We start from the raw sequence: 19,255 nt of genomic DNA, 5'->3' as shown, positions 1-19,255 counted from the left end.
CGGGTCTCGGCCCCTCTCCGGTCCCGCCGTGCTGGTCCCGCCGCCTCGGCGTCCTCCTCAGCCGCGGAACCCCAAACTGCCTGTGGTCGGTGTTTTTATTTGACTCGAAGTGGCCCCCGAGCTCGTAGCAAAGACCGTGTGTGCTCCTCGGACCTTTCTAGCTCAGCATAAGTCCCGCTTGGCTTTACTCGACATGATATATTTAGCGTTTGCCTGTAAAAAGTCAGTGTAACTTAGGCACAGTGTGTCACACCGTGTAGTGTGTGTAGGTTTCATTAGTCTTGTGTTCTTTTTTTTTTTTCAGAGGCTTTTTTTTTTGTTTAAACCTCAAATGGGTGATGAAAAGGATTCTTGGAAAGTGAAAACTTTAGATGAAATTCTTCAGGAAAAAAAACGGAGGAAGGAGCAAGAAGAGAAGGCAGAGATAAAACGTATGAAAAATGTAAGTTACCCTGTGGTCTGCAAGCATTTCTGAGGAGCTTCTGTGCCTGTTTCCTCATTTTCTGATGAGAGCGAAGCTTCCTGCCCTGCCAGCAGAATTCCTCTGTGCTCTTGTGTGATCTCCAATTCCAAGCTGTGGCAAGAAATGCAGTGCTGTGCCAGGATCTCCTTGGCCTTGCACTGAGTGCCGTGCTCTGGTTCATAGTTGTTGGTTAGACGAGGTGAAGAAGTTGCTGCAATTAACTGGAAGTTGCAGTTCAAGAAAAACCTTTGGAAGATTTTATAGAGGAATGAGTTTAAATCATTGTTCTTGAATAGCTGTTGTGTGACTGTTTGGTTTTGTACAGCTGTGTACAAAATGTTCTTTGGGAGGAAAAAACTCCAGTAGTTAATGTCATCTTCCTGAATTGTTGTTTGATCTTGGCTAATTACATGGGACTTAGAGAAGTTCAGCTGCATTTAGCTGCTCCCAACTGTGAACACTGTGCTCCAGGACTTAGTGGTGTGAGCAGTTGGGGAAGGCTTTTGAGGTAGGAGGGGAGGGCTGAGTGCTGTCTGCAGTTCTTCGTTTTGTGATGTAAAAATGAATCTCATTTTGTTTTTTCCTGCATCCCTGGTACAGTCAGATGACAGGGATTCCAAGCGGGATTCTCTGGAAGAGGGGGAGCTGAGAGACCATCGCATGGAAATAACAATCAGAAATTCACCTTACAGGAGGGAAGACTCTATGGAAGACAGGTAAGAATAAAAGAACAACCTTGTTACCTTCAGAAGAGTTACTGAAATTAACCTTTAGCAGCACTGAGAGGAGGGCTTAAAAATACTTGAAAGGGAAATGTTTTAACTGTAGCATTTGGATGTGCCATCTGGCTTCCTTTCCACAGAACGTGCAGGGGTATCTCTTTGAAGTGCTGATTAAGGTTTAACCCACCTAAGTTTACTGATTTGTCTGGTGTTTTAGAGGAGAAGAGGATGATTCCTTGGCTATAAAACCACCACAGCAAATGTCACGGAAGGAGAAAACCCACCATAGAAAAGATGAGAAGAGGAAAGAGAAACGCAGACACCGGAGTCACTCAGCAGAAGGTTGTTATTGCTGCCTGGGGACAGCACTTGTGGGAGCCTTGAGGGGAAGCTGAGCAGGCACCTTCTAGGGAGTAAAAAACAGTAACTACAAACTGAAGGAAAAGATGTCAGGTGGATAAGACAAAGGATTTTACACCTGTATTATTTCTTGGTTATGTTGAATGCCCTTCTGGGAATGACGGGTAGGAGTGTTGGAGAGGACAGGTTTCACTTTGGGACAGGGACATGGAGTTTGCTGTCACGCTTTGAAGTCTGCAGGCTGCTTTCTGGCTTCACTGAGTGAAGTGTGATCTTTGTATATGACTGTAAAGGAAAAAATACTCTTTCTAGAAGCATTCATGTTGTGTTCCTGTTGCTAACAGCCTTTTCCTGTTTTTAATGCAAGGACTTGTGGAAGATCTTGCAACTTTTAGTTCTCCAACACCCTTTCAGATCAGGATTCTTTTCTTAAGGGAGCATGAAAATAGGTTACCCTCAGTTTCATCCTTTCTAGTCTTGCTTTTTAAAAATAGGAGCGCTGAGCATTTTAAATAGTAACACTCCAAAATTCATTTCTGTTTGTTTAGGGAAACATGCCAGAGTGAAAGAGAAAGAACGGGAACATGAGCGTAGGAAGAGACATAGAGAAGAGCAGGATAAAGCGCGTCGTGAATGGGAAAGACAGAAACGGAGAGAAATGGCAAGGGAGCATTCCAGGAGGGAGAGGTACATCCATCCCTCCCTCCCCTGTGACAGACCAACAGAGAGATGAACAGCTTCCTCCTCTAAATCTGTCTCTTAACCTTTCCTTGCTCTGAATTGACAACATTCAAAGCAAAAACTGGTCAGGTCTGCTGCCAGTGCCAACTTCCTGCACGCGCGTTGCCTAATGAAAAGGTGTTCTTTAATTTCCTTCATAAGTGACTTGTGCAACAGATATTTCTAGGTGAAATTATTGCCAGCGTTTTGTGGAAAAAAGTTAAATCTCAAATCTTTTCTTTGCCTAATATTATGGGGTTTATCAACTGAACTTGTTTAATTTCTGTTGAAATCCTGATAAGGACGCAGAGGCTTGTGTGTTTGAAACATCGTTCTTAAAGAACCGGCTGAAAAGCTACATCTCTTTTTGACTGACATGCAAACAGTTCCCTCATGAGCTGATTCTGCAGTGAACTGCAAGGTAACAAAATACACTTGTGTTCCAGAGATCGTCTGGAGCAGCTGGAGAGAGAGCGAGAGAGAAAGATCCGGGAGCAGCAGAAGGAGCAGAGGGAGCAGAAGGAACGAGAGAGGAGAGCTGAGGAGAGGAGGAAGGAACGGGAAGCCAGGAGAGATGGTAACTGTCTGGTCTGGGCTTTCTGGCTGGTGACATGGTGGTGGAATGGAGGTAGAGAAAGAATTCGGTATTTAGGCCAGAATTTTAAAAAAATTGAAGCGAGGGGCCCTTCTCCACAGGGGGAGGAAAAAAATCTTAAGTTCTACAAGGGGGAATAAAATAATGTCATGTGTCTAACGTGTCATGGCATTGATCAGTCAGCAGGTCTTTCTTTGCCTCTCTCCATTGGTCTGTTTTGCTACAGAAACAGGATTTATGTAGTTGACATTGTCTCTGTGGGTGTGTGTGTCTATCTTGTCGTGATCCTGGTCACCTCTGGGCTCTTGAACCCAATTCCATAGAGATTGAAGTCTCAAAATTAAGTGTTTTAAGGATTTGGGAAAATAAGTTGCAGAGGGAGGGAGAGAGATGGTGGAAGAACTCCAGCCATGAAAAAGGCTGTCGTGGGAGTTCAGTGGAGAAGCTCTGATAACAGGGTAATTGAAATTCACCTCTACACATGAACCCTCACTTTGCATAGTGAATCAGATCCTTGCAATCCAAGTTCTAATCAGTTTTGGTTAAAGGATCTCTGTTTGTCCCAGCTTTCAGGGGTAAAAATCAGAGCCCATTCCTGTGATCGAGTGAAAAAGGTTGTTTATTGCTATTTCTAGTTTGGCTAATACCAAACATCTCCTTTTTGTGCTTGCTGTTTGCACTGATACTGCTTAATCTAGCTTTTAATTTTAGTTCTTTTTATTTTTCTAAATGTTCTGTCAGCTCCTTCTAACCCTTGGCTGTTCTTATTTTATATACCTCCCTGGTCTGTCCACTTCTCCCTCTGGCACCAGTGCCTTTGTTTCAGGGTGTTTGCAGTGCACAGGGCACCTTCCTTCTGTTCCCTCACTATGCCAGCTCCTTTCTCCAAGTAGTACAGACCTATATTTTGTTGTGCATGAGGTAAATCACAGGCCTTTCTTCTCCTAGCTCTAATGAGGTTCCACTTCCACACCTCCCTATTACTCTTCAGCTTGTAAGGAACAACAAAAAGAATGCAAAGCAGGTGGTTGTGGCAGACAGGTTTATTCTGATTAGGGCAGGGAGGTGTAACTGTTTCTTTGGTTTTGTTTTCCCTAGTCTCTGCACACCATAGGACAGTGAGGGAAGAGTATGGAGACAAAGTAAAAATGAGACCCTGGAGTCGCAGCCCGTTACGACAGCAGAGAGACAAGCTTGAGCAAGGAGATAGCAGGAAACCAGGTAGCATTTCCCATTTCAAACTGTCTTTCCTGGGGGCCAGGAGGAGCTGCTCTGGGATAGTGTGTCATTTGTAGTAGTGAACATGTGTCCCTGGTGCTCCACTGAAAATAGTGTCCACTTCAGCCCTGCTGCCATAACTCTGGAATATCCATGAATATCCACATGTACTGTTTGCTGAAGCAATGCTGGTTTTGCAGGTAACTGTGCAAGTGATGAACGATTCTTTCCTTTTTAGTAGCAGTAGGAGTTTTAATTCTAAACGTTTCCAAGTGAGTTTCTTCATTCTGGAATGATAGAAGCAGCTGACTGAATTTTTAACATTTTGTAGTTTATTCCCTTGCAGATGAAAAAGGGATTATTTACTCTAGCTCTAGTTGGATTTGTTGATAGGAACTAAACTATCTAAAGAAGTTACCTTAGAGAGATCAGTTTAGTGTAAGCATCACTGATCTTGTCATCTCACAGAAGAACCCTTGAGGCCCTATTCTGGTTAGGTGAGGAGATTCGTTTTCTGAGGCAGAAAATGGTCCTTCCCATGCCCAGGAGGTCCTGATTGTGAGCAGAGAACTTGCACAATTGACATTAAAATGTTTGAGGTTAAAGAGGAGAAGCTCTGTGTCTGCCTTGTTCATGTGTGTGGCTGTGAAGAGAAGGGAAACTATTTCAAGTAAGCTGATTGCAGAATGGAACCAGCTGGAATTGCAGGTGGAGGGAGGCACTAGATCCTTTGCAGCTTCTGTCTAATTGATCAACAGTTACAGCTGCTATTGCCTGGTGCTCCAGAGGGGCTGCAGTAGGACTGTGATGTACACACACCAGTGAGCCTGTGTTGTGATCCTTGTTAACCATCTTTTTTTTTTTTTTTTTAATTGCACTCAGAGGGGCTTAGGCATATATGATGTTTTAAAAAAGGATCAGTATTCCATATGTTTGTCTGTGGATCCTGCACCACTGCAATTTAGAAAAGTTGTCTTGAGCAGAGTGTGAATTTTTTTTCAGTGTTCTGTATTTCCAGTACAGACTGTCCAGTACCAGTTTGATGGTAAGAGGCAGTAAAGCAGTTAACTGGGTGTTTGGAGTCTCCTAAGAGAAGTGACATTCTGTTTTTAACTTTTGTGGTCTCAACAGTAAAAGAAGAGAAACCAGAAGAGAGAGATCCTCTTTCAGACTTGCAGGACATCAGTGACAGTGAGAGAAAAACCAGCTCGGCAGAGTCTTCATCAGGTGATTAAATGCTATTTAGTAGTTGTAATTAGCTGTACAGTTGTTTGTTGAGGAAACAGTTGTGTCTGCCTGCTTTCTGACATGTTGGGTTGTTCCTGAACAGAATCTGGATCAGGCTCTGAAGAAGAGGAGGAAGAGTCTAGCAGTGAAGGTTCTGAGGAAGAGGGAGAGGAAGAGGAGGAGGAGGAGGAGACAGGAAGCAATTCTGAGGAAGTGTCTGAGCAGTCAGCTGGTGAGTAGCATAAAGCAGGTCCTAGGAGGGCATGTTATTTTTTTCTGTGTTTCTGTATTGTTTTATTTGAACATTTTCCTTTTATCTTAGTCTAGGATAGGCTGAGACGTCACAGGTCAAAATAACTAAAAAAACCCAAACAACAAGTACAAGTCATATTCTATTCTTTTTCACAGACATAATACCAACTATTAATCTAAGAAGCCAGATTAGAAAACAGCCGTTTGTGTCTTCCTAAGTGGTGTAAGGCTGACAGCTTCAGTAATTCTGTAACATAACAAAAATGCTGCAGAGAACAATTCTGCACTTACTTGGGGGTGGTGAAATACAAATGTCTGTGTCAACTTGAATTAATTGCAGTTGCAAATTTCAGATTTTTTTTTTCACGCCAGTACAAATAAACAAAGATGATAGATAAAGAAAGTTGAGTAAAAAAGTCTATGTAGAGCTGTTCATATCATTAATTAGTAAAAAAAATCTTGCTCTGATGGCTGGACACTTTTCTTTCAAATCAATTGCAGTTAATAGGCAAATATTCCTAAGTTTCTTGGCCTAACTCATCTGCCACCACCCCTGAATGCCCAAATAATTGGAAATTCCCAACTGGAAGCTGAAAGGTGCTGTTCTCCTGAGTTAGGGAAGTCATTTGCTTTCCAAGTGAAACAGAAGCACAAGGTCACTAACTGGGTAGTGGTGAAGAAGGCCTGGTGAGTTAGAAGCATTTCAGTAGCCACCTGCTCACCTGGAGCTACAGAACTGATGAGTTTATGCAGTTCCACTTGGTTGTGTTTTGCAGAGGAGGTGAGCGAGGAGGAGATGAGTGAAGAGGAGGAACGGGAGAATGGAAACCACATCCCAGTTGGTACAATGCAAATCGTATTTAAATAAGTATTTGGCTGAATTTTTGCACCTTAAATGAATCTTATTTCAACAAATATTTTAAAATATTTTAAATTGATTACCTGGAGCTGTTTTGCCATCATTCTAAAGCATCATGTATGTGGTATTTTTGGGGCTGTGCTCATGTCAGATCTAGCCTAATGAGCTAATGCCTCCTCTTTTATCATTTTGGGGCTCTTGTCATGTCCCCTCATGGGATGAGACGTGCTGGGTCAGTTTTCTCTCTCATTCTGGGTGAAAATTTCTTTTTCTGATGTGCTGTGTTTCCTGCTGGAAATTCTGTGCATGTGACTGAGGGATTTCTTGACAACATCATCTCTGCAAAGAGAGAAACCGGGCTTCCCCTTGATCTTTATTGATACAGTGACTTGTGTAAGTTGCACACCTATCTTGTGCAGGGTGATGAGTGTGTCACTATGCTTGTGTAAAGCTGAGGTCAGTTGTTCCAGAGAGCTCCCTCTTTCCACCACTGATTCTGACTTGTAAAGTTACAGAGTCAAGATTTGACCGAGATTCTGCGGGAAGCGAAGTGGAAGAGGAGGAGGGGGGGGAAGGCACCCCTCATTCCAATGCCATGACAGAAGGAGACTACATTCCTGACTCACCTGCTTCCTCCCCCATTGAACTGAAACAAGAGCTTCCCAAATACCTTCCTGCACTTCAGGTAGAGGATCAAGACTTGGGAATGTCCTGGGCAAATGGATTTCCCTGGCTGCCTCCCTAAGAGCAGAAACCAATTGATGTCTGGGAGGTGACGGGCAGAGCACACCTTGCTGACAGCATCCCAAAACAGACATTTCTGTGGGAAATGTTGCTGTCTTTTTTTGACAAAATAAAAATGCACATGGTGCAAAATGGAGATTACTCTTTTAGACATAGACAAGAATGTCATAATCCATTTGGTTCTCTGATGTCTGGTGCTCCTGTCTGAAAATAGATACTTGTGGGAGAAGAGTTCTGTTAAGATGAACAAAAACTGACAGGTGGTTACGCTTGGAGCCGACAGCAAAGTGTAGGAATAGGAAGAGAAAGCATGTTTTTATTGAACTATGTGAAAGGTGTCAGTGCCAGGTGCTGAGTTCCCATCTTTGCCACTGTGGCAGAAATTTCAGTTTATTCTGTTGCAAAGAGTTAATGAAGAGATTTAATTAATCTACTGAAACACAGACTCTGTCCAGGATTCTTTTGGAGATCCAAGTAAAAATAAACCCCAGAGATACCTTTCTCACATGACCTAGACATATTGTTGAATTAGCTTGGTAAATTTTAACTGTTCCTGTGAAGTTGCTGAAGTTTATCTGTTCCTAAAAGGAAAAACAAAACACAAACCAAGGAGAACCCTCCCCCAGGTGCTGGAGGAGTCATTGTTTTCCATCTGTTTATTCAGGGATGTCGCAGCGTGGAGGAATTCCAGTGTTTGAACAGGATTGAAGAAGGAACATATGGTGTAGTGTACAGAGCAAAGGACAAGAAGACTGGTGAGTATAAGATGGTCTTGAGTTGTTATCTTTTTTGGATTTTGATATAAGGGGCTTCACTTGCTCCTCTCTGAAGTACTTTCACCAGTCCTCTCTATGCTGGCTGTGATGGTGTAGAACTATGAACAGTTTCACTTTGAGGCTTAAAAGGCAGTTATCTGGCGCTTGAGATAAGTTACCAGGATGGAAGGTTTCATAATTTGATATGAAGGTTCCACCAGGGGTCCCTGCAAGCACAACTACCGAGTAGAGAACACATGAAAGCAGCAGCTGCTGTGCACTGAGTGTGTCATGCAGTGTTTCGTTGTAGAAAGGAGTTTCACACTCTCATTTTCTTTCATCTCCCTCTCAAAAATACAGTTCTTGTGTATACAAGTGGGTTAATGTGTTTAAAACTCGTTGCTTACCTGGTTTGCAGTGGCAAGCACCTTGAAGAAGTTGTTCATTTCCTCTGAATGGTGCAGGAGCCATTCATCAGGTCATTTACATGCTCATCTTGGGTGGTGGCTTCTCAAGTGAAAAAAATACTTGCTTGGAGAGTTTAGCAAAAACAGTTAGTGCAGCACTTCTTTCTTCCTGAACAAAGATCATACACAGCAAGATATGGTCTGTTCTTGGGCTCTGACCTGGGTCTCCCTGTGGTGTTGCCATCACCAGGGACACATACATGTCTTCCTTTCAAGGGGAACTGGAGCACAGTAAATTAAATATCTGCAGTTTTAGATGGAGTTGGCAGCTGGTGAAGAGAGCTTGTGAGAATAGATGTTCCAAAGGAGACCAAGGCAGAAATGAGGGTTGTTTTTAGGTTCCAGCTGACAAGCTGTGGTTTTGGTGTCAGGTTTAAATTCTGGGTGCCTTAGTTCCTCTCTTTATTTTAGGACAATATTGCCATTTGATCTCCTCTGGGGAGTGGGAATGCACAGCTGGCATTGTGGTTTCTGAGTGCTCTTGTTCACTGGGCAACTACCATGAGCTCAGTTTTCTTTTCCCTCTGCCTTGAGGCCTGCTCAGAGACTGGCATCACCAGATGTGTTTAATCATTCACTTCAGTAATGTTTTGAGTAGCACCTTGGTTTAAAGTCAGATCTTTAAATAGTGAGAAACTGCTCTTGAGGCATTTCTGTGCCCTGTCTTATCTTCCCAACTGTGGTGAGGAGTTTAGAGTTAAATACACTTTAGTGTCTTTTCAGGTGAGTTGTAATGGAACACACTAAAATCTGTGATGCAGCTTTTGGATTGTTGTTTTGGATTTTATTCTTTAAACTTGGCAATCTGGTGCTGGTGGGGTTTTTTTGTCTTGAGACTGACTCTGCTTGTTAGTTTTAAGTAATATCTTGAGTGATGGTTTAAATACTAATAAGTTAGTGACAAAACACCGAGGGGTTTCTTAATGTTTATTTTACTAGTTATGTGATGGGAAATCTGCAGTTAATAATTCTGTTTCCTTTGCAGATGAAATCGTGGCACTGAAGAGACTGAAAATGGAAAAGGAGAAAGAAGGTTTCCCCATTACTTCCCTGAGAGAAATAAATACTATTCTGAAAGCACAACATCTAAATATTGTCACTGTCAGAGTAAGGCCACAGTCTTTTATTTCTTCTTGAAATACTGTCTTGGCTTTTAAAACGCCTTATAAAAACAATAGCATTCTTAGCAGAGCCTGTTTCTCTACCAGTTGTACCCTGCCCATGGAATAGACAGGGCTGGTCTCTACATCTTGTGTTTTGCAAAACCAGGCTGTTTTTTTTCATAGAAAAACACATTTTCTGTTGATTTTACCAATGGCAGGTTCCATGTATCCTTTTGCCAGTAAATTTCCAGAATTAATTTTGGCTTTTTAAATGCTGTGTGCTTGTTTTGATCACTTTTTTTCTGTGTCCTAGGAAATAGTTGTAGGCAGTAATATGGATAAAATTTATATTGTCATGAACTACGTGGAACATGACCTCAAGAGTCTGATGGAAACCATGAAGCAGCCATTCCTACCAGGTACTGTTTGCCTTTCTCTCCTTGGAAAACTGTCCAACACAAACCTGGGTGTCTTTGGGCTGTGCTGACATCAGAAAACTGGCTTTTGCCTTGGAATGTCCTTGGAGTGTTCCTTGGAACAGACTTGGGTGCCTGATTTCTGCTCAGTCTGGTTGTACATGCAGGAGATGGGGCAGGATGGTGGGCTGGGAGTGCTGGTGTTTCATGTGGTGTCTGGCTGGTGAGCCCAGTTTGCATGCATGCAGGGGGAAGTGGAGGTTCAGATGTGAAATTGAGGGACCTTCCCCTGGAAAAGAACACTGAGTTTTCCTTTTGGCTATTTCCAGTGTTTTTGAGAGGCATTAATTCCTGAGCACTGGTTGGTTGTGTTCCAGAGGTGCGAATTAATGTTGCTTTATTGGCAGCTCTCTGGGTTTAACTGCTCTTGTTCTGGGGCAGTCTATACTGTGCTTCTAGCTTGACATCCCTTTCTTCTCCTGCTCCCTTCCCTGTTCTCCAAACAAAATGACAAAAATTAAATCTAGATTATGTCTTTTGAACATATTTGGCTTCTTTTTATCATTTCAGGTGAAGTGAAAACCTTGATGATTCAGTTGCTCCGAGGAGTCAAACATCTTCACGACAACTGGATCCTGCACCGAGACCTGAAAACCTCCAACCTGTTGCTCAGTCATTCAGGCATTTTGAAAGTAAGAATGACATGAATTGTAGCACACTTGTCAAAAAGCTGCTCTTCTAGAATCACCCTGCATTGCCTTGTAGCTGTGTGAAGAGCTGGGCAGAATGTTTTGCGTTTGCTTTAAGAGGCAGGAGGGGAAACTTGTAAAATAGAGCTGCAAAAGAGCAAGAGATTGTGAGGCTTAATACAGAATATCAGTCTCTGGAGCAGTGCTGAAATGCACAGTTACTGCTGGAGATGGAGATTCTTTTTACAAAGAAAGTCTTTAAAACTCTAACCTTACACTGGCCTCTTACAAAAACCTAGGAGAAAAGCAGTACTGACAAGATCAGGACAACATTTCCATTTTTATTTCTAAATTTTAGCTGGCAATTGTCCATTGACATTATTTACACCTTGCAGCTGTTACTGTTGTTAAAGCCTTTCCCTTTCTCAGGAAAAACTGAACTTGGAATCGTTTTCTTGCAAAGTTGAAGGCAGCACCTGTGGTGGTTGGTTGGTTTGTTTCCCCCTGCTGTGTAACTTCCTGCCAAGGTGACCAGTGGCAGGAACTCTGACTTGGTCTCTGGGAGAGAAAAATGATTTTCCCTTCAGTGGAAAAAGACAAGGAAGGCTGTGAGAAGCAGGACATTCTGGGTGGCTGTTTTGGAAGGCTGGAAGCTGTGCAGTGGCCAGCGTGGCCCAGACCTGTGGGCACTGTTAGGAAAGGGAATGGTCAGTGCTGGAAATGTTGCTGATTTCCTGTTTTCCTTTAGGTGGGAGATTTTGGACTAGCCCGGGAGTACGGATCCCCCCTGAAGCCGTACACACCAGTGGTGGTGACCCTGTGGTACAGGGCTCCTGAGCTGCTGCTTGGAGCTAAGGTATGATCCTCCCTCCTCTGGGGCTCTGCAGCCTAACTTTATTTTATAACCAATGAACAAATTACAAGTGTGTTTGAGTCTTGATACTGATTTACAGCTGGGAATTCTGAATCTTCAGTGTTATTTTTCCTTGTAACCCAGTTAGAAAGGTTCCATCTTCCACAGTCAGAAGGTGGGTGGGTGACTGCGTTTTTCTCTAGGATGCTGACATGGCAGTGCTGCTGGACTTCTGGTGGATTGGTGCAAACTGTCACTGTGACCTTAGGCAGCTGGATTTTTAGTTTATTTTTTTAATTAGCCTAAAATTTGTGACACCTGAGAGCAGAGCCATGTACTGGCTACATTCTGGTTCCCTAGATAACTTGTTTCATTCCTGAAATCTGGATGAAATCAGTGGGGTTCTGCAGGGCTCCAGTAACAAGACTCACGTTTCATCTTGAAGTGTTTGTGTATGTGGGTGTTACTCATAATTCACAGTAATTGTAAATAAATTCAGTTGAGAGTTGAGCTTGGGGTATTGGAGTGACTGGGTTTGTTTCATTCAGAGTGGGAGGATCTTTTTGAAAACCAACCAAATCCAAACAAGTGAAACCCCAAACCAAAACAAGAGCGAAACCCCAAACAACTGAGTGAAAGAATCTTACTGATTTTCTAACATATTCCTTCTTTTCAGGAATATTCCACAGCAATAGACATGTGGTCAGTGGGCTGCATATTTGGGGAGCTGCTGACACAGAAACCGCTGTTCCCGGGGAAGTCGGAAATTGACCAGATTAACAAAGTTTTTAAGGTAATATTTTTAACAACTCTGGACTCCCAAGGACTGGTTTCAGAGGCAGGTACCTCAGAGCAGTAAGAAATTAGCAGTGCTTGTTGCTCTATGTCAGAGATTCAGCTCCTTGCTCCCGTTCTTCTTTGACAAGGCTTGCAGGAGGTGAAGATCATGAACTGTGATCTGTCTGTCCTCTCTGGATACACTGATTCCTACAGCTGTGTAATGAGCAATCAGAAGGGGTGTACTCTAGAAGGAGTTTATAAAGGAGATAATTTTAATTGACAGGATCTGGGTACTCCAAGTGAAAAAATCTGGCCGGGTTACAACGAGCTGCCAGCAGTGAAGAAGATGACGTTCACAGAGTATCCCTACAACAACCTGCGCAAGAGGTTTGGGGCGCTCCTCTCCGACCAGGGCTTCGACCTGATGAACAAGTAAGTGCTGCAGCACCTTGGGATCCTTGGGAGAATGTGCTCAGCTGCTGTGAGAGTGGTGGAGAATGGCTTGGAGTGTGGAATTTCAGCACGTTTAACCTTGCAAAAACAGGCTGATGGGTTTGAAGTTTGTGATGTTCTTCCTCTCTCTCACAGCTCTCTGAACTCCGGCTGTTAAACCTCAGCCCAGGGTTGTTCTTGCACAGCTACACCCTGGGAGAACAGAGCCATGTTGTACAGTCATTAGAGCTCACTTATGTCATGTTTGATGGTGTGGTGAGTCAGTGGTCAGGCAGTCTGCTGATGGATCTGGTTATAACAATTAAATTACAACTGAAAAAAGGAAAAGCAGTACATTCTAGGGATCCTATTAAAGCTCTTGTTTTTCTCCTAGAGTTTCAGACTTAATGAGTTCAGTCACATCTGATGTTCGGGCAGTTCCTTTTAATTAACTCCACTGCTGCATTCTGATTGCATTCCAGTTCGTTTTGCTTTAAAAGGTTGACAATGGCTTGAGAGATTCCTCCTCCCCTCCCTTCCCTAATATTCCCTTTAAATGATAGGACATGAAGTAGTGGAAATAATTTAGTTTCAGGTATTTCTTAGAACTTCTCTCCATTTAAGGAAATTATATTTAAATAATTATACTTTTTTAAAGGGGGATTTTGAGTCTTTCCAATTTTTAAGAATTATGCTGCTCCATGTGTTTGAATGAGTTGGGAATAATTTATTAGAAGTTAGAGAACCTTTCAGAAGGTCCAGGCAGAACTTGTAATAAAGATGGGTATCACATCAGTGTCATCTGCATAAGGTTGGACCAGATGATCCTTGAGGTCCCTTCCAACCTGGCATTCTATGAGAAGTGCTTTGTTTGTGCCAGGGCTGTATCTACTGGGGGTGTGTGTGTGTATCTGTGTGTTTGGTAGGATGATTAGTACAGTAAAACCCCTTTCTGTACAGTGGAAGGTTTAAAATAACCAACCTCAAGCTGTGCAGTTCAATTTTACAGCATTACAGTGTTTGGGGTGTATTGATACAATCCCAGCTTTCTTCTCCAGTGAACAGATCCCTAGTTCCAGCTGCAGTTCCATTCCCTGCAGGTCCATGTAGGAACTGGACTTTCACAGACCACTCAAATGTCACCAATCATGCCCATTAACAGAAGCCTTTGTTAAAGACCAGAATGCTCCAAATGGCATTGCTGAAGAATTTATAATTTTGAGGCTGTTTTTTCCTTTCTGCCCCTCTGTTTCTCTTCTTCCCCATTTCATTGTCTCCCTGAATTCCTCTCAGCTTTCTGACATACTACCCAGCCAGAAGGATCACTGCTGAGGATGGGCTGAAACACGAGTATTTCCGGGAGACTCCTCTGCCCATCGACCCCTCCATGTTTCCCACCTGGCCAGCAAAAAGTGAGCAGCAGAGGGTGAAACGTGGCACGAGCCCTCGGCCACCTGAGGGGGGCCTTGGCTACAGCCAGCTGGTGAGTACAGCAGGGCCAGGTGACACTCACTGCTCATGTCCTTGGACATGTCCACATCCTGAGCTTGGAAATGTTCCCCATCCCAACACTCACCCCTGCTTGCCTGGAAAAGCCCCTCCAGCAGCCCAGATCTCCCCATTCCTTCTCAGAGGACAGCTCCAGTTACTGTGTCACCATCATTTCAGTCCCTAAACCCAGTTTTACAGATAAAGGAGCCTAAGAGGTTGTTTTTGAGGGTATAAAAATGAAGGGGATGCAGAGTGTGTTTGATCAGATGCTGAGTAAATGTAGTTTTGTAGTCACATATTGATTTCTTTTTCTTTCACATATGCACATGTGAAAAGTAGGTAAAAGTAGGTAAAAAGTATGTGCACAAACTAAGGGTACATTTGAGATGCCCTGAGAAAATGTAACTTTTGATTTAGCAGTGTTTAAAGATCATGAATAAGACTGCACTGACCTTAGCTCTAGTGCCACTAAATCAAACATTTGTTTCTCCTGGCATAAAGATACTTTGATTTATTTTGTTCTTATGTAGATCTTTGAGTTGGAGGTAAATCCATCTGTACAGATGCTTCCTGACAGAGGAATTGTGTTTGGTTTTCACAGGGTGATGATGATCTGAAAGACACAGGTTTTCATCTGACCACCACAAATCAAGGAGCATCTGCTGCAGGACCTGGTTTCAGCCTCAAGTTTTAAACTCAACATGAAAGGAGGAAAACCAAAACAAAACAAAGAAACTGTTGATGTGAGTGAATTTCTGAGTGTCCCAGTTCTGTTCTTCACGTCAGGGAGACTAGATGGTTTTCACAGGTTCAAAGGCTTTTGGCTGGGTGTGGAGTATAACTGCAGCATTCCATGACAGGACTGGAATTAACCTGAAAAGCCAAGGATCATTACAGAATTTGACACAAGAGAACTTGAAGTAAAATCCTGGAACAGTTTCTGTTTTAAAACTGTTGTTTTGTTTGTTGCTTTTTTTTTCGTTGGGTTTGTTTTGTTGGTGTTTGTTGTTTTTTTTTCCTTGTAAATTTGTAGAATTAAAATACATTTTTAATTGTTTTACAGTGTGAAGGATTTCATTTCTTCACATGCAGAAAACTTGGACAGTGATGGCATTAAGTCTTGTGGAATGGAAACTTATTCCATCCTTGTTTGCCTCCAGATCTGTGCTGCTGTGGCAGCAATATTGCCAGCCTGGGCAAACAACATTTAAGAAAATGTAGGTGTCTTTTTTTGCCCCCAACTATATCCAGTAACAGTTCTGAGGTTTCTTTCCTGTTGGTGCCTTGGAGAGGGCTGGATTCTCACTGACAATATTTTTGGGTGCAGTTTGTGTTGTGCACGTGTATTTACAGTGGTGCAAAAGAGGTACCCTATTGTTTTATAAATCAAAAAAAGATTTCATAAGGAGACTTGAAACTTTATTTTCTATAGAAAGTTCTTTTAAATATGCCATTTTTCCATTAGAAAAAAAAAAAAGAGAGAGCTTTGCGTTACTGATTGTATAATGCCATATTCCAGTCCTTGTAGGATGGAAGACCAAAGGAATCATGATGGAATATCACAGCCTTCTGAGGCTCTCGTTTCCAGAGCTATCAGTCTTTTCTAGGAACAGGAAGATTTGGAAAACACTGAGGTATTCATGCAGTCAGAGCTGGGCACCAGGCCTGTGAAAGGATTCATTTCAATTATAAACATTCCCTCTGTTTCAGCACATTGTAAGACGTTTTTTTCTGGGCAAGGGCCTTGGAACTGGAAGGGGGATGTACCAACATTGTGGTACCTTTTGAAGATAGGAGGGGTGGGTGTTTGGGTTGGTTTTCTGTCGAGGTTTTCTCTTAAGGCCAAACTGTAATGAAAGAGAATCAGTTCTAAGACTAGTCTGGTCACCGAGTGTGTGTGATTTGCACAAGACTCCTCAGAGGTGGAGATGAATTCCCTGCTGTAAAGCAGTTGTGTGTTTTTGCTGCATCCCAGAGGAGCACAGGGAGGTTGTGTCAGGGCCTGTACTGAGCTCTGAGGGGTCAGCACATGACTGCAGGTGCAGTGTCTCAGGCTGTGCTGTGCATCCTGCACTCTAGCAATTATTACCCTTCTGGCTCCCTTGGCACTGCTGCAGGCAGGTGACTGCATCTCAGCTTTTATTGTGTCTCAATTGTCTGTTTCTGCATAGAGTCCTTGCCTGTTAAGATCCTGAGCTCAACTCTCCATGCAAAGACACACTGTTGAGTTTGTGCTGTACTCAGTTAACTGGTGAAACCAAATCCTCAGCTTCTTTATTCATACCAAATAAATCTGTGAGAAGTCAAAGGGCAGAGCAATGGTGAAATCCTAATTGTGCTTTACCAGCAGAGATCCTTGATATTAAACTGTATAAACAAGTGCTTCATGGACAGCTAGAAGACATCCCTCCCAGCATGGCTAACAGAGCTGCTCTGCAAGGCAGGTAAGGAGAGCAAAAAGGTTAAGGTCTGGTTCACCAAAACAGTGTTGTAGTATCCAAGTATTCTGAAATCAGATCTTTTTTTTAAACAGCTGATGCCAGTGTGGAAAAGTTGCAGAAAGAGATAATTTAAAACACAAGGGAAGTTCCAGTGCATGAATGTGAGGCAGAATCACCAAAGTGTAGTTCAGGTACTTACTTGCTGTTGGCTTGTTTCAGTTTTTATTTTTATAAATTCAAGCTGTAATCTGAGAGGAAGTCAGTGTTGTTGCTTACCTGGAGGACATCTCCACATCTGGGAGCTGGTTTCCATACCAGCAGGTGGAAGCTGAGATACATAGTGTCCCTCTGCAGGGGCTGAGCTTAATTTTTTTTATTGGCTTCTTTACAGAAAATCATGTTATTCCCTGTGATGGTGCACGCAGAGAAACTGTGTGAGGTGTGGTAATCAGCACTGAGCCATGTCTGAAGGCAGAGTGACACTGAAGTGAGGTGAAGGACTGTGCCTCTGCCCCAGGATTAAGCCTCCCTGCAGCTGAAGTGTTGACGTCCTCTTGTGACAGGTCCTGGAAACTAAGAGGAACAGCTCCTTGTGCTTGTTTCTCTCCTCCCAATGCCAAAGCTTTGCCTTGGGAAGAGATGATCAGATCCACATAGTGCAGCTCTGTGCTGTGACAGATGTGCAGTTCATGCTGAATGGCTGCCAGTGCAATTACAGACCTTGCAGCTGTACCAGACAAACAGGAATTAGCAGTTTCTTTCTATGTCTTTGCACCTTTGCTGAGGGTTTTACTGCTGGAGCCTTTCTGCTCTTAAACAAAGGTCTTCCTGGACCTGTACTGCAGCACATGAGAGACTTCCTGGGTGTGTTGGTGCTTCTAAGTAGGAAGAACCTTGTTCCAAGAGGTTAAGAGGACAACTGCAAAAGGCTGAACCTAAGCAGGGAGCAATGGAGGCTGCTTTAGTGCTGGACAGGGATGTCACTGCATGGAAAGACTGCCAGGGATTTCAGACTGTGCCAGGGCTGCTCCAGCTGTGGAGAAGCAGGCAAAGCCTAGTGCAGCCAAGCAGCACTGGTGTTGCTTCCCTCTGGGATGTGGCACAGTTACCTCACTGCTGAAGTGACAGGATAATGCTGGAAATGACAGTGATGGAAATTCCCTCATCCCTGCTGGAGAGTCCAGAGGCAGACACACCTGCAGGACAGGTTATGAGGAGCTGCTGATGGAGGTAAATAGTCTCTTGGGATAAGAGTACAAGTAACAAATACCACAGGAAAGTGGTTGGTGGGGAAAAAGCTGTTCTGTGGATACATGAATGTGCTGAAATGTGGAATGGAATAATGAGAGAAGGTGTGTTGTGACCTTACATCCTCCTTCTGACAAGAAAAATAAAAGGTAATAAGAGGTCTTATTAAAAAGTCTTAAGTTCCTCCGGTGCTGTGCACCAGGATCTAAAAACCTGACAGGAAAACAGAGTGTAACTGGTCATTTCCCTCCACTGTACCTCTGCCTCCATGGCAAGAGCTGAGCCACCAATCCCTTCAACCACTTGTGTGATGAAGAATTATGTTCTTGTTTTCCAGCATTCTGCAGTGATCCACATAGTTTAGCTGCAAAATCCGACACTTTAAAAACAAACCAAAACCCCCACATTTTAAATTCTCTTCACAGCACATACTTCATACTTGATAAATTCTTTAGCATTAGAACTGATTTGGAAGTTTTATGTTCCAGTAATCAAGTCTTAGTCTCTTTTGCCCAAGGAATAGAAGCAGCTGATGTAGAAGTTGAGTTGGACTGTCAGAGGTTAAATATAAAATGCCAGAGAAACATTTTGAATTTGAAAGAGAAGGAGCAGTACCTGGAGTGCTCATTCCAGGGCCCTCGTTAGTGCTTGAGTCTGATTCTCCAGGAATAAGTAGTCAAGATTCTTTCTTTTTTCTTCACTATACAAGTGTAAGTTCCTTCATTAATTGCATTTGCAATGATGCTCATGTGATCTTCATTTAAAGATAAGTAACCTGGATATGAGTATTCCAGAAGCTCCTTATCTTTATACCAGCTGTCAGAAGAAAAAGAATAGAAATTAAGCTCCAACTGTCTAGTACAAGGCAATGTGTGGAAATGGTTCTTCTCTCTTCTAGCTGAGCACAGCACAGATGGGACTTGAAACAAGGGACGGTTTTACTCAATATTTAACAAAACAAGGTTAAGTTTTACTCTGTATTTCAGCTGCACGAGGGCAGTTCTATCTCAGGAGCAATCCTGAGGAATTGTGGCACGTGAATCTTACTGAAAGTTGATGGGAGTTTGGGTCCTCAGTCTAAATTAACTCGTGGACTTGGGCCCATCTCTTTCAATTTTAGATATATCCAGAAATAACATGTTTGGACATGAGCAAGAAGTATGAGATGCACCCTTCTGGTTAAAGACTGTTTTTTTGTAGCACATGGGCCAGGGAATTTGACTGGATGGGAAGAGTCACCTTGGGTGCTATTGCCATGAATTGGATTTTACCCTTTTTCACCCAAACTTTCTCCTGTCTGCTCTCAGGCCAGGTGCTTTGCAGAGTTACAATATTTGCACCTTCCCTCCTCACAGCCTCTTCTGCTCAGGCTGCCAGACCAGGCAGTGTCACAATCCAGAGGAGAAGCTGCTTTCCTGCT

The 19,255-nt window shown here is 43.0% G+C and overlaps 2 protein-coding genes across 5 annotated transcripts in view; one reads left to right on the top strand and one right to left on the bottom strand.

Moving 5' to 3' along the window:
• Positions 1 to 291: 291 nt before the first annotated feature.
• LOC104395484 (cyclin-dependent kinase 11B) lies at positions 292 to 14,955 on the top strand. 4 transcript variants are annotated; one of them, XM_010005188.1, is made up of 19 exons: positions 292 to 442; positions 1,064 to 1,179; positions 1,403 to 1,527; positions 2,094 to 2,232; positions 2,712 to 2,842; positions 3,959 to 4,081; positions 5,210 to 5,305; positions 5,409 to 5,537; positions 6,334 to 6,399; positions 6,926 to 7,101; positions 7,825 to 7,915; positions 9,368 to 9,489; positions 9,799 to 9,904; positions 10,472 to 10,593; positions 11,339 to 11,446; positions 12,120 to 12,236; positions 12,507 to 12,655; positions 13,949 to 14,138; positions 14,748 to 14,955. In XM_010005188.1, the coding sequence occupies exons 1-19, from the start codon at positions 332 to 334 to the stop codon at positions 14,838 to 14,840; spliced, it is 2,310 nt and encodes a 769-aa protein (XP_010003490.1). In that variant the 5' UTR covers positions 292 to 331; the 3' UTR covers positions 14,841 to 14,955. The 4 variants fall into 4 exon arrangements, with proteins under 4 accessions (XP_010003490.1, XP_010003491.1, XP_010003489.1 ...); XM_010005189.1 differs by having other exon boundaries at positions 332 to 442; positions 1,403 to 1,500; XM_010005187.1 differs by having other exon boundaries at positions 332 to 442; positions 1,403 to 1,530.
• Positions 14,956 to 18,476: 3,521 nt separating this feature from the next.
• MMP23B (matrix metallopeptidase 23B) overlaps positions 18,477 to 19,255 on the bottom strand; it is a 9,036-nt gene continuing 8,257 nt past the window's right edge. The window contains exon 8 of the mRNA XM_010005184.1: positions 18,477 to 18,651. Coding sequence (XP_010003486.1) covers positions 18,477 to 18,651 — 175 coding nt within the window. The remainder of the gene's footprint in view (positions 18,652 to 19,255) is intronic.

Source organism: Chaetura pelagica, unplaced genomic scaffold (genome assembly GCF_000747805.2).
Source record: "Chaetura pelagica isolate M959 unplaced genomic scaffold, ChaPel_1.0 scaffold159, whole genome shotgun sequence".
Taxonomy (NCBI): domain Eukaryota; kingdom Metazoa; phylum Chordata; class Aves; order Apodiformes; family Apodidae; genus Chaetura; species Chaetura pelagica.
Note: the sequence above shows the minus strand (reverse complement) of the source record. Positions and strands in the feature narration are given on the sequence as shown.